This window comes from Anneissia japonica, unplaced genomic scaffold (genome assembly GCF_011630105.1).
Source record: "Anneissia japonica isolate Jap-2015-1 unplaced genomic scaffold, ASM1163010v1 scaffold288196_len149068_cov176, whole genome shotgun sequence".
In the NCBI taxonomy this organism is placed as follows: domain Eukaryota; kingdom Metazoa; phylum Echinodermata; class Crinoidea; order Comatulida; family Comatulidae; genus Anneissia; species Anneissia japonica.
In genome coordinates this window covers 96,712-111,550 of record NW_022712618.1, presented here as the reverse complement: position 1 = coordinate 111,550, position 14,839 = coordinate 96,712, and the positions used below count along the sequence as shown (strand labels likewise).

Here is a 14,839-nt window from a genome sequence, read left to right as displayed (position 1 = left end):
TATATATATATATATATATATACATATATAATTGTACGTGATGAAGACCAGAGGACTGGTCAAGAATTTCTTTCGAAAATAAATACAGTGTTCAACAGTCTACATGCCTTGTTGTCATAATTTTTGCTTCAACGACTAATATATAAGTTGAAGAACACAGGTGGATTTGCAGTTATTAGGAGAAGAAATTGTACTTGTAAGAATGTTTCTGTAAAAAGTGAAAATAAAAGTATCTTGTATTTTGTATTGAGGTATTAAAACTCTATTCGTTTATGTTTTGGTGAAATAATAGGCCTATCGTTATTATTATACAGTTCATCAGGTTTTCGGTTTTTTCGAATTAAACTTGACCCATCTAAGATATAAAACTGTACCCAGTTGACCTAAATATGCTGCGTGTGAAGCTAAAGTTTAAACAGCTTACCAGATTTTGAATTCACAGAACGATTCCTTCGGGTACATCAAAAGCATACGGGAAATAATTTATCCTGTATACCCCATATAACCTTCGTGTAAACCACCTTTTACTAATGACTTTATTGACAGATTTCCGCTCCCATTTTGTACACTAACTGATATAGGCATAATTAGAATATTCTGAATATTGTTTGAAGGTTTAAAAAGCTCATCAAGCAACACATTTTAAACAAGGATTTATATTCCCCTTTTTTCCTGTGTGGGTTCGGGTGTTGGTGTGTGTGTGTGTGTGTGTGTTTGTTTTTACTTTGTCTGTTTTGTCTGTTTTTTTTTCTTTAGCTTTCTTTTTCTTATTATATTTTTTTAGTATTTTAATGTTTGCTGTTTTAAATGTTATGATTAATCGATAGATTGGCTATAATTTTATATACTTTTTATATTATTGTATTTAAGTGGGCCTCTGAACATTAGATTTATTCTGTAAGAGGGTCGCCCACTCAAAATATGGTTTTAAATAAATAAATAAAGGTTTGCATAGTTTACTTTGAGCCTTAATATATAATTTTGGAAACCATGGTCCCCAAATGAAGATTTCTACCTCACTGGTAATTAAAATAAAATTATATGACCATATTCTCCAAGCTATCGCCCCTACTTTTTTTTATCCTACTCCATCATCCTAGACTATGGACTATCTATGATCTCAAAACACGGTGCTACGTAGATACGCCACTGGTTGTCCCATTATGCAGATGATAAATGCATTTAATACCGTCAGTTTTTCTAGCGTTTGATACTGGTGTGCAATTTTACAAAAGATATGCCTATCAAAATCAATATGAGGAAATAATATGCTTATCTCTCGACTCCAGTATCAAATTGGCACTTGATTATAACTGGCATATCGAAGGTTTTGGTCCCTAAATGCATAGGCATGTCAGTTGAGTCAATCGATAACCCGTTTATAACCATTTAATTTTGAGGGTAATGGGTAAATATGATCGTGAAATAGGCCCAAATAGGGCAGTGTGGTTTCTAACTATGCACACCTTTCTAAAAAAAAAAATCATCGTGATAGATGCTGCCAAACGGCCAGGGCTGCACTATAACACAAGGGTGTCTAATGTTGTTCTGTGTGAAATCATTAAAACGATTTATTTTTTAGAAGACTTATTTCTACCACTCAAACCATAAGCGGTGGGATCTCGAAAAAGAACCGAAACAAACGAAACAGAGTACCAAATTCCTAGTACAGGGACAGTGGCATCAAACAGAGAGGCAGAATCCTGGGGGTAGCCGACCCGCCTCACTCTCCATTTTGGGAAAATTAGAAAATAGAGGGAAAAATTAGTGTGAAAATACAGGTTAGACAGAGGTGCAGATCCTCCGTCACTAAAATTCCCTATATAGGCACCCAGCATTTCAACTTCCTGGACACAGCACTGGTGCTAAATGTACAGAACAAAGACGTAGCCGTCGGAAGCATTGCAAGTGTCCGGCCATTATAATAAGAGGTGGGAGGGGTGCTTAGCAAATTTGGCTGCTAAATTGCAGAATTAAACTCAGTGGGGTCTAATTGCATATCCACCCTAGCCCAACCAATGTTGGTAAAACTTTTTTTTTTTTTTTTTTTTTTTTTTTTTTTTAAACATCTGGATGCCCGAAAATAGCAGCTGGTAACCTAAAGACCCACTACCCCTTCCATCAAGGGGCAGCCAGAGGATTTAAAATTTAGCATAGAGAAAGTCTACCCATCTCAGCGCCAACTCGGTCAGGGTGAGGTGAGCAATTTAAAAAAAAAACTATCGTTTATGCTTTTTTTTTTTTTTTTTTTTTTTTTTTTTTTTTCAGATTCAAAAATATAATAGGCCTATATAGCACTAACTGCGTTGTACGATGAAACAAACTCCGCTCCCGGTGGGCGCTGGATGACGCGACGTGCTGATTTTCCGCCGTGGCAGTCATTAAAAACGTTACGTGCGCGTCTTGGTGTTGTGTTCTCTATAGTATCACGTTGGCCAACGACCGTCGGACGGGCGAATTGAGTGCTTGGCTTTAGGCCTATTTTTTGAGTATAAGGCTCTGTCTCTGTCATTATGAGAGAGTAGGCCTATTTAGATGACTGATGTCACAGTCAACTGCAAGAGTTCATTGCGTATAGGCCAATATAGCTCCTGTTTATCACGTTAAGCTGCACTCACATCGGATCCGAACCGAAATTCAGAAGTTCTGAACGCTAGTATCCCTATTCTTACACACTGATTCGATTTGCTGGTTGGTTCGGTAGGCCTTCCAATCCGAATATTCGGCTTCAGTGACAATGTCCCTTCAGACTGTGAAGTGATGACATCCCATATGTGTTAGGGGGCCTATAGTTCAAACAGTAAAAGTTTTATGCGATAGAGGTGGGTCTAGAATTGAAACTAGGAGCACCAATTTCATAGGCCCCTCGTTTCAATTCTGTAATTGAAACGAGGGGCCAAGCCATAGGTAAAAGACAGATAAGTAAAGATGTTACGATCCAGTTTCAATACGTTGTTACGAGATATTTGTTTCTATTTCGTGGTTTAACCAACACGTTCATTCAATATCATTTTCATAAATCAAAGTAATCAATGCCACTATATGTTATAGTATTATTTTTTTAGAAGAAACTATATCAAACACTTTAGTCATAGCTCACAGAAAAAGTCCATTTCTTAAGTGACTTTACAACCCTTGCTTTTTATTATAGCACTTAGTATTTAGTGGCAAAACCGAAGCACGTTCCGCCGGTCCCTAAATCCGCCCCGGCATTATTAGGTGTTCGCGCGTTCGTTGGCACAGCTATGACGTTGATAATGAAAATACAGTTTTGTATAGCGCATAAATATTAAAAAAAAATATATACATCAATGCGCATAAGAGTGAAGGATATTTGGGTGTGGAGGCCCTGGTTCAACTGGAGTCTGGACCACCCCCTTAGCCCGATGGTGACCTGCCACAAGCAGGTCTTGATCAAATATAATACTCTACATCCATGTCGTTACACTTTAAAAAACATGTAGGCTTATGTTTAAGCATTTTAGCTATAGAAGCCATAGGTAAAAGTTGCCTTAAATTTAATTTATCTGTCTAGTTTAAGTCAATTGAGATTGAGCTCTGCAAGAATAACCCTAAATTAAACTTTTTTTTTTAAATTTCTAGTATCATAATACTGTAAGTATTCAGCCCTATACTTTAATTTATCATATTCATCATTATCAACATAATAATTATCATCTTCTTTTTCAGCATTAGCACCACCATCATCATTATTGTTATCCAGGGGCGGATTTAGCCCCTCCCTCCCCCACCCCCATTTGGAAAGTTAAACAAGAAAAAAGAATAAAGCAGAACGACCCCCTAGTGTAGGCTTGTCTCGATCGGCCTCACTTTCGGATATCTCTGGATCCGCCCCTATCATCATCATCATCAACAACAACATCATCGTCATCATTAACATCACCAATAACATAATCGTCATCATCATCATCATCATCATCAATCATCAGGATCGATTTGTGATTAATGAAACAAATTTAGTGTTTATCATACAATAGATTTGCAGTGCGTAGACTTGGTAATGCAACACGTTCGACTCGTTTAATATCTCTATATTTATTACTGTATTTATTTGATTGAATTTACTCCATATCTAAAGACACAATACATAACATGGAAAATAAATACTTTTTTTTTATTTACAGAGAAATAGACACAGTATAAATGTTGGGAGCGTTGGGGCAGTAGTTGACCTATAAACCTTTAGGTTGGGGTTCAAATCCTTGCTGTTCATTTCGATTGTATTCTAAAGACTTGTCCAGACTATCAAATGTTATTTGACGAAAACATGTGACATGCCTAAATATGGTATTTATGACATCACATTATGACCATATATAGGCACATCATGACACTATAGGCATACAACAGTCATTTTGTCAAATAAGATTTGATAGTTTGATAGTCTTGACAAAACAATAACAAAGGAAGAAAGAAAACGGCATCAACACCTTGTACCCTTTGTTAAAAGGCGTGGTATACATTTTCATTTTAAACAGCACAGGTCGACGTACTGTTGGAAAAGATGGTATTGATATATTAAGCTGAATATGCTTATTTGTTTCCATTCTGAAATGCTTGTATTTGTGTTTTTATGTGTATAATTGGGTGGGGGTAATTTCCAGTTGAGCCCATTGTAGGTACTTAATTACTCGTTCTCCTATCATAAAGCATGCGACCTTGTCAAATACGTTTTATTCCAAAAATATTAATTATACCAATCATTATAAAAAAAAATAATGATTTACTAGTAGGACCTAATTATTGTGTTTTAGATTTTAATAAAAACAAATGAAGGATCAAACAAACAATTAACTGTTTGAAAGTACGGTACACTTTCATGAACACAAATCTTGAAACAATAGTATTAATAATCATGAACATTTAGTGTAAAAAAATAAATTCTAAGGCCAGCATTGCGTGATGAAACCTTCCACTAAGCCTCGTCTCTAGATTATTGTTGCTATAAAAAAATAAAAAAAAAATAAAAAAAAAAAAATAGGGGAAAAGTACGCAAACACGTGCGTTTATGGGACAAGCAATGCACTTCTGACTCTGTTTTTACAAGTTTTCGGTTGTTGAGTTCGATTGACAGTACAGAGAGGTTAATTATATAATGATATGATAATAGGCCTAAGTCTCTTTAAAGACGTTTAGTTAATCATTGCTGTACAAAAAATTATACTCAAACTCTGAAATCAAATTTTCTTTGATGTACTTGTCACGTATTCGAAGCCGTTTACATTTTCTTTGTTTCTTTTTCAAGCTTAGAACTATCTGACAATCACCTTTGTAGGCCACTCGCAAGTTATTTTCATAAAAGCATTTTTCACGTTGAAATGCACACATATTTGGGTAAGTGATAAATGAAAATCCGTTGGTAGCACAAACGACGTTGTTATAGTCGGTACAGTCCAAGTTGCAGATAAGTGCCGGATCTGAAAAAAAAAAATCACAGTATAAATCACAGGGGCAGATTTAAGGGGGAGGGGAGAAAGAAAGAAAATAAATTGTTGATCGCCAAAAACACCTCAGAAGTTATGTCTAGGCGTCTAGAAAACAAACATTTCGAGGGGCATGCCTCCGAACCTCTTACGGTAGTGTTGTCTCCCGATCGGACCACTCCCATCCGCCCCTCAGTCATATATTCTTTAATAAAAATCATTTATTTTCATTTCTACTACTACAACAACCAAGGACAAAAGGAGGGGGCGGGGCAACAGCCATCTGTTGTCCAAGATTCAAGATTTTTATTCCATCTAGGACTATTATCCGCTTAAATAACAATACATATACACACAATCAAAATCACAATATATACCTTATATTTACTGATTCAAAATGCCTAATTTAATGTTAATATCATTGGGGGAAATAAACAAAGGGTCAATAGTTAGGTCGTTAGCAATTTTAATTGTATAAGGAAAGAAAGATGATAAAAACCTTAATTAGCGACCTAAAAATGGAAGACATTGGGTGTGGCGGGAGTTTCTAAGAGAGATGGAACAATTACGGCGTAGAGGAAGGAAGGGGTGTAGAGGATGATTTGGTTTTTTCGCCATCCTAGATAGTGAACATAGAACAAAAAAAAATCTGTTGAACTTCAAATGAAGAAACATTATAAAACAAAAGAATAGCAGCAGAGGTCGGCTAGACGAGGAGGCAAAGGGATTAACTATTTTAGCGAAAATTGTCTCAATTCGATGAAAGAAATACATGTCACATTTAGGAAGCAGACAATAAATGGAACATGCATAATCAACTGTTAATTCAAGAGAGGCACTATTTGCCAAAGAAAAGACAAAAGGTCAATGCACCTTAACGTCATTGCGTGATCAAGGCTTTCTGAAGTAGCAACCAAAACATAGTAAGCGAAATTTAATAATTGCTTTAACAGAACGAGTAGATATAAGAGAAATCAATTATTTTAATTTTTTCCCAGATTTTACAAGCGCACTCACAAGGTAAAGAATGCAAGCACAATAGTGTACTTTATATACACACAGATATGTGTTTTATGTTTCGTCAAATAACTTAATAGAATTGACTTCTGTCATGGTAAAAATCATGGTGCTTATATCTATAAAAAAGTAAGTATACTTGTGCGCCGCAGTTAGGTCTACCACATTATCATCATCATCAGCCTGTCAGGCCACTGCTGGCCGATGGCGATTTTTTTTCCCGTACGAAACATTTGCATGAAACTTCACTCGGGCCATCTCGGATTGACTCGACTGAGTTCGATACTAGGAACAAGAGCAGACACTTCGCAATGTCGTGACGCTCGAGTTTTACTATTATTGATCTTTCTATGTTTACCTACGGTAGACCTATGATGATGAACCATAACGGATTTATGGGATGTACGTGTGTAACGTAACTAACTGTGACCTTCTTGATGTTATTAAATGTTAGTATAATATCTACAAAAACAACAGCTAGTACCCCCTTTTATAAAGTGTAGATAGGTACAGTAATACCAAAGGCTAGAGTGAAAGAGGATGCCTAACTACAGGCTGAGTAAGCCCTACCTAGGCCCCTAAACTATAGGCTTAGGTCCCTAGGGTTCTAGGCAGACACCAACAGTCACGCTTCACATACAGACGTTGATTGAAATTTTCAAAAAAAAAAATGGGAAAAAAATTGAAGCATGAAATAAAAATTGGAGTGCATAAGAGAAATATTATTAAATAAATAAAATATACTATTCCAGCGTTATTGGACTTGGCCAAAGTACTATCGTTGTAATGTAATTAAATGTTAAATAATAATAATAATAATAATAATAATAATAATAATAATAATAATAATAATAATAATAATAATAATATTAATAATAATTTCAGCATTACCTTGCCCTAAGACTTGTTGAAGAACCATACTATAGGCCTATAATAATAACTAGCCCAAGGGGATATCTTGTGTTATTTTTTTTTTTGTTCTCTAATTCATCCATTGTCTAAGTTCCCCTTAAGGTAGGCCTACAGGTTGGTTTTAGTAACATAATAATAATTAATAATAATAATAAATAATCATTTCGGCATTACATGTAATTAATTTGGTCTAGCCTTGTAATCAAGAACCTGCAGATTACTATGCCTGATATTAATAATTATTAGGCTTAGGTCTCATTTATACATTCATTGGTGCTCTGCCATTTTGGCTGAGGTCTTATGGCATCTATTTTAGAGCTGCCTATTCTCAGTTCTTCTCTATTAATTTGAAAATAACCGCCACCCTGTTTCATTTGATGAAGAAACGCCCCGAGAAACGCGCTTTTCCTTACTCTCTGTGCTTTCCCCAGAAAGCGTATATTTTTAGTAGTTAGTAGGCCTAGGTATGCAAAACCCAGCAAACTGAAAAATAAAAATTGTCACAGTATGTAACTCAAGTTAAAATAACACTTTTCATTACTCGTGCAGCTCAATCAAATATTTTATGTCATTTTAAACGACCATTAGTATTCTGAGCACGGCAAAATCAATGTATTTTTAAAAAATAGACAGCGACGTTTCTAGAAGTTGTTTTGTAGGCGTTTATCTGTTGATGAACTTTTGACCTCCTGAATTCTGCAATACTGTATGAGATTTTCGGGTCGAGACGGCCCGAGTGGAGTTTCATGTAAATGTTTCGTACGGAAAAAAAATCGCTGGTCGATAATGTTCTTTGCAAGATTTGCCAAGTTCGCACCTAGCTCCTTCTGGAAAAGATCACTTCATCTCTTTATATTTTTCTTTTGTGTTCGTATAGCGTCCACATTGTTAACTTTTTTGGCCCACCTGTGGTTCCTGCGAGCTAGATGGCCTGCCCACTCCCACTTTGTTATAGACAGCTTATATATCAGATAAATCATTAATCTTTGTTGCCTTTCTTATATCTCTATTTTCCCACTTATCAATTCTACTGATGTTGAGCATAGACCTCTCCATAATTCTTTGCCCCAATGCCACATACAATAGGTTTATTTAATTTGTTTTATTTTACTTTACTTCAATTCACATCCTACAACGGGATGCTCGCCTTTAGCAGATAATTGTTCCAATTCCAAAAAAAATTTCCAATACACAGTAACATTTTAGGTAAAATGTTTTCCACAGGAGGAAATTTGGTGATAAGCCAAAGGATTATGCTAATGCGCCCTACGAAAATGTGTCACAGCATAATGTATAATCCAGATGAATTATATAATAAGCAAAAAGCCATATGTGTGCCACATTTTTTATAAACATATTTATACAGGTTTAAAAACATCAGGTGGTTGTGTTATAACCTGTTTTTTCATATGGTCCTGTTCAAATTTATACTAGGATGATAAAACATAAATTGTACATCACACTTCAGTAAATATAAAATTCTGATACACCAAAAATGAATTATTAGATGGTAAAAATGCGTACTTGTTAATGATGATTTTCTGTTGACAACACTAATTACTATAAGTACCAAACCAAATGAAACTGCTCCAACATATGCTACCACCAGTTTTTGTTGCACTATAAGTAAAATACATGCCCTCAACTAGGTGTCAAAAGTTACTGTCTCTTATACACATCTAGATGTGTATAAGAGTTTACAATTGAATAATATCTGGTGTTATCTAAGGTGATGATCTATTTTTCAATATCATTGATTTATATGGGGCATGTCGATTACATGTAGATGAAGGAATTTTTTCAATTGTTCCAAACAGAGTTAATATATATTTTTATTACCAGTTATAGTTAGGCCATTCATTTCATTATTTTCTTTTAATTTTTTGTTAAAAGATTCTGTATTAAAATGTTTAAAATTTCTAAATGTAATTGTTTTATGCCCAGTATTCTTATTTCTATATTCAATACAAGTGTAGACTAAAGAGTAGTAGCTTAGTGCTATATGTGCAACTCAATTGAGAATATGGCGTTCTGGTATCGATGATAAAATTAGATCTATACAAGTTGCTGATGGTTGTGCAATTCTTGTTTTGTCGTTAACTTATTGGGTTAGTTCGAACATATTTTCTAGTTTAATAATTGGTTTTTTTTTTTTATTAAGATCAATATCAATTTTATAATAGATTTTAAAATCTCCTAACTAAATTATTTCCTTATTTTCATTGCAGACTTTTTCTAGCATGTTTGTCATCTTGTCAAAATATTCGATTTTAGAGTCGGGCGGTCGATATATACATGATATTAGCCTTTATAAATTAATTGGATCCATGCTTCTTCTATTTCTCCGAAATATAAATTTAAGTCTTTTCTGTAAACAAATGGGATTCCTTCATTTACATAAATCATAACTCCACCACCATCATTTTTTATTTGTTACGAGTAAACCACAGTCCTTTCTAATTACAGTATCCTTTTATATTTTACAAAGTATCAGGGTGTGTTTCACTTAACCAAGTTTCTGTTATAACAAGTATATAAATGTAGTTTTGTTGGAAGAAATTTTGTTTCGTATAATTTATTTGCAATGCTGCGAACATTTAGATGTTTTCAGTGTTCTTGCACACTTGTTATATCAGCATTGTTCATTTTTTCTTACTTTTTTGTTTGCCATATTAATATTCAATGTGTCACTATTTTTATTTTTTTTCTATTTTTATTTTATCTTTGTAACAATTATTATTAATATTATTAGTAATGTCGTCAATGTCCTTTATTTATTATTATCAATATCGTTTCTCTCATTAGTAACTGTAGGAAAAACGTCATAAACATCAGAATTGTTATCATTATTTCCGAATATTATAATACACTCTTGCTGAAATAATAACAGACAGCGTCTCTTTTTACTCTATACCCTTTATGCTGTTGATTCTGACTGTATCGCTGCCTCTCGGTTGTATAGTGTTTCTTGTTGGTTGTCGCGGATATGTAGTATATAAGATAAGAGAGGGAGATTGTTAAGCAGTCACTTTACTCTTGCCTCTAATAGACCCCTTGCTTGCAATGTTTACATTGGCCTTTCTGAAACGTTGGCGGCGCTGTCAACTGGAGGCCAAAGACTTCGCAGTATAGGAGAAATGCATGTAAAACAGAGAAACTAGTTACTTTTTTTTTGTTGTGTCAAAAATAGGAAAGTTACATGAATAAAATTCACATATGTCATAGTTATATATATTAGGAATCGACAAAAGAATAAAAAAATCTAGGAAATTACAGTTTTTCTATTTTTATTCAATTTTTTTAGATCATTTGGGGAAATCGTCGCACCAACCACAATAGCCGAGTTGCAGCGCTGAGGGTCATCAACATTGGATTATTCACATAAAGATTCGACTACCAGGCATCTGCGTTTGCATCTCTCGAATCGCTCGTCTTTCTCTTTTGCATGTGTACCTTTTTTTTATACACAACTTGGCACATGATCCGGATTTGTGGGGTCGTCATTGCCTTTTAAAACATTATTAACATATGTCACAGCCTAAACATAATTGGAAGCAAAATGTAATATAACGGGAATAGGCCTTGGGTCTGTTTTTACCCACCAGAGATGAAGTGCTCGCTACATATTCTTGCTTTTCTGATCATAGAAGAAGACCATTGTTTTCTACGTATTGCAGAGATCCATAATTTTCTTCGTTTTGATTTTCATTTAGGTGGAATTCTGTAAAAAATTAAATCGCTTTCTTTCTTTTGTCGATTTGATCAGCCAATGGCACAACAACATGACGACATGGCAGACAATTCTGCTTAAATGTATTGTGGAACAATATCAGTTCTTACCAAAAAGATTGCGCGTATGTCCAGGTCATTGAACTGTATTTGCTATCCTTTAACTAGAGTTTCAAATTATTTGACAACATGGATGAAATTATCCACTTTTAGTTCGAAAATATCCTATCACGACCAAAAAGAAGTGTGGCCTTAACTAACCATATATTAAATTCATGTATATTCATTATAATTTCACAGATATTAAAATGTAAACAGTTTATTAAAAATGTGTGAGTGGCATTATGTCAGGAATAAAATTGAATTAAAGTAGAAGAATACAATTGATTTTGTTTCTTTTTAAAGTGTATTCATATAACACAGGGAGCAGATCCAGAGATAGTGGGACCCCAATGAAAAAAATACACCATGGGAATTTATTCCGCGAAATGTGTGTTTTCAGACGCCCAAAAAATAACAGAGGCATTTACGTGCGATCAATTATTTAATTTTCCTTATTTCTTTTTCTTTTTGCTTTCTGAAAGAGGGGGTGGGGAGGAGTAGGGGTGCGACCGGCCCAGCTACCTTTTAATCGACACATAGTATGAGGTAAGTACTGTACTGTTTAAGTTGAATTGACATAGCATTCAGATTTCCAATCAAATAACCCTCAGCGCTGTGCAACTCGGGTATGTGGTTTGTGCGACGATTTCCCCAAATGATTAAAAAAAATTGAATAAAAATAGAAAAACTGTAATTTCCTAGATTTTTTGTGAATTTCTAATATATATAACTATGACATATGTAAATTTTATTTATGTAGCTTTCGTATTTTTGACACAACAAAAAAGAGTAACCAGTATCTCTGTTTTACATGCTTTTCTCCTATACCGCGAAGTCTTTTACCTCCAGTTGACAGCGCCGCCAACGTTTCAGAAAGGTCAATGTAAACATTGCAAGGGGTCTATAGATGGAGACCGTCCTTCGCCCGGGCTATGATCTCTGTATTGGAAATTTGTGTCATTATTTGTGAAGTTGGTTTCATTTTTTAAATCTAAAATAACTTTTAAGATTTGGTTAACGGTGTCTAGATTTTTTATGTCGACTTTATTGTCGATTCTAGGGGAACGCTGGATAATATCACATTTAAGTTTTGCCTTTTGAATGACATTTTAAAATTCTTCTGCAATGTGTTCGATTGATTTATCTGTAGATATGTCATTAGTACCACATGCTATTGCGATATCATTATATTTTTTTCTATGTATGCTTTGGAGGGATGTCATGACGTCGTCTAATTGCGTGCCACTTCGATAGTGTACGTGTAAATCGTTGTTGGCAGGGCACACATTACGGAGAAGAGAATTCCCTATCAGCAAGTGTCCATCTTGTTCATTACATCTTTTAATGTTCTCATTTTGTTCAATCTGAACTTAAATACTATAAAAAATATGTATTTCATTTCATTTTATTGAGGAATTAAATCACATACTTCTTGAAAACAAAATAACAACAAAGAAAAGATAAATTATTACGAACAATAGATAAGACAATAATTCCTAGGGTAACCCTAGAAAGTTTTAAAATATAAAAAAAACCTACGGTATTTCCATTGGGCCCTTAAACAGATTTTAAACACTTGTACCACGTAAAATGATAATGATAATAAATAATAATACCTAAATTGATTAAAATGTAAAATAATTAAGACATTAAAATGTGATATACCGGTAATAAAAGAGATTACAACTTTTTATTTCAAACTTTGCACTTAATTAAACTTGTAATTATTTACCGATTTCATTTCATTGAGGGCCACGGCCATTTCATTTCACGAGGGCCAAGGATATGCCAATAAGTGAACTTAATCACTGTCCTACGTGGCATATCCATTTAACAACAGGGGACTAGTACACCGGGGTAACCCCCTACTCTTCTCGAATGATGTATCGGGTTCCTTAAAGTGCACACGAGCCAAATGCGTACACTGGGCCTACGGTTTAAAGTCCTTATCCGAGAAGACCTGTTCCACCACCGAACCATTGGCGAGTGAGCCGTTCGAACCAACGCCGATATTAGAGCTGAAGGTCACGGTGCCCCTGACTTAACCGCTCGGCCAATCAACTCGCCTAATTAGATTAGATTAATATTATTATTATTATTATTATTATTATTATTAGAAGATGTTAAGAATGATGACAATTTAAAAGTATTATTATTGCTATTATTATTAAAATGATCATTATTGATCTTTTGAATTATGATTTTCATTATTAAAATGATGATAAGAATAATGGAAATTTAACATTTAAAAAGTTGTGAAGACATTAAACTAAATAAAAGTTCACAGAATCAGCCCAAAATTTTCAATAAATTACCCCTGCATCTGATTTCTTAAATGATATTTTATTGCACTTTTAAAGGTGTTGTTATTATTTATACCCTGTATTGCAATCAGAATTTTGTTGCAATATTTGAGATGAAACCACAACACCTGTATGCATATATTCTCTTGTACGATTGTTGTAAGGGAACATTCTATTAAATCAGCGTTGTATACCAGTGGTATTTATATACCAGCGTGGAAAGTATACACTGCTAATAAATGTGTTTAAGGTAAAGTCCTCCAGAAGTAAAATGTACACTAACAACAATGCAAATATACAACTGGCCCTAGCTATTATTACCCTTTTTATTGTTTAATGATTTAAAGTATACCTTTCGCGCCTTCTAGAATTTGTACAAGTGCACTTATTAAGACTTACTGTTGTAGTAGTACGCATCATTTAAATGGCAATCGCTTGAGTCATTATAATGGATTAAGCGTTTCGAAATACCTGGTTTATTTTGACATCAATTGACCAGTCGTTTGTACCACATTCAATCTCAAAATATACTTAAACTTCTGGAAAGTTTTGAATGTCATAGTTTTTAGTTCTACAAGTTGTGACAATACAGCAGCAATATTACTCACATTGCTTTGAGTTTTCTTGTGATAGTGTTGTTTAGTGATGTTCTACATACTTTTTATGTTTAACACACTTGGTAAGATAAAAAAAAAAACAGAATAAAAAAATTATCGGATATTTAAATAATAGAATAAGAGAAACAGAAATAATAATAGAGCAATCACGTCACAAATGCATACATGTGCCCCTTTTGGCTAATTAGAAAACAGTATGTGTATAACATGGCGATCCAATTATTTTTCACTTTGTGCCTGAATATTGAACAATAATCGGGCAGTGTATGATAGGCGATTCCATTATTTTCAAAATAATTAGCAAAATAATAATTTTAAAAAAAAATAAAATCTAGGAGGTATTATTTTTTGTAAATCTTATTTATCGACTTAGATGAAAATACATTCAATAATTTTTCATAATGTATGTCTAGTCTTTGATTGACATTCGGGGTGGGGCAAGGACATGTGGCCATGTGGCTAAGGAAAGTTTTGTTTTCTGAGTATGTGCAGATTGTGCTTATCTGGCTCATTAGCATAACAATACCACACATAAGGCTAATTCCAGTTAGACGGCTTAAACCAGCCAGCTTCCTATCCTGGTAGCGATTTTTTTTTCCGTACGAAACATTTACATGAAACTCCACTCGGGCCGTCTCGGCTGAATCGACCCGAAAATCTCATTGCAGAATTCAGGAGGTCAAAAGGTCATCAACAGAAACGTCTACAAAACAAC

At 34.2% G+C, this 14,839-nt stretch overlaps 1 protein-coding gene across 1 annotated transcript in view; it reads right to left on the bottom strand.

Moving 5' to 3' along the window:
- Window positions 1-4,118: 4,118 nt before the first annotated feature.
- Window positions 4,119-14,839, bottom strand: part of LOC117107962 — an 18,414-nt gene continuing 7,693 nt past the window's right edge. Inside the window, exon 5 of the mRNA XM_033249774.1 lies at window positions 4,119-5,438. Coding sequence (XP_033105665.1) covers window positions 5,158-5,438 — 281 coding nt within the window. The 3' untranslated portion in view covers window positions 4,119-5,157. The remainder of the gene's footprint in view (window positions 5,439-14,839) is intronic.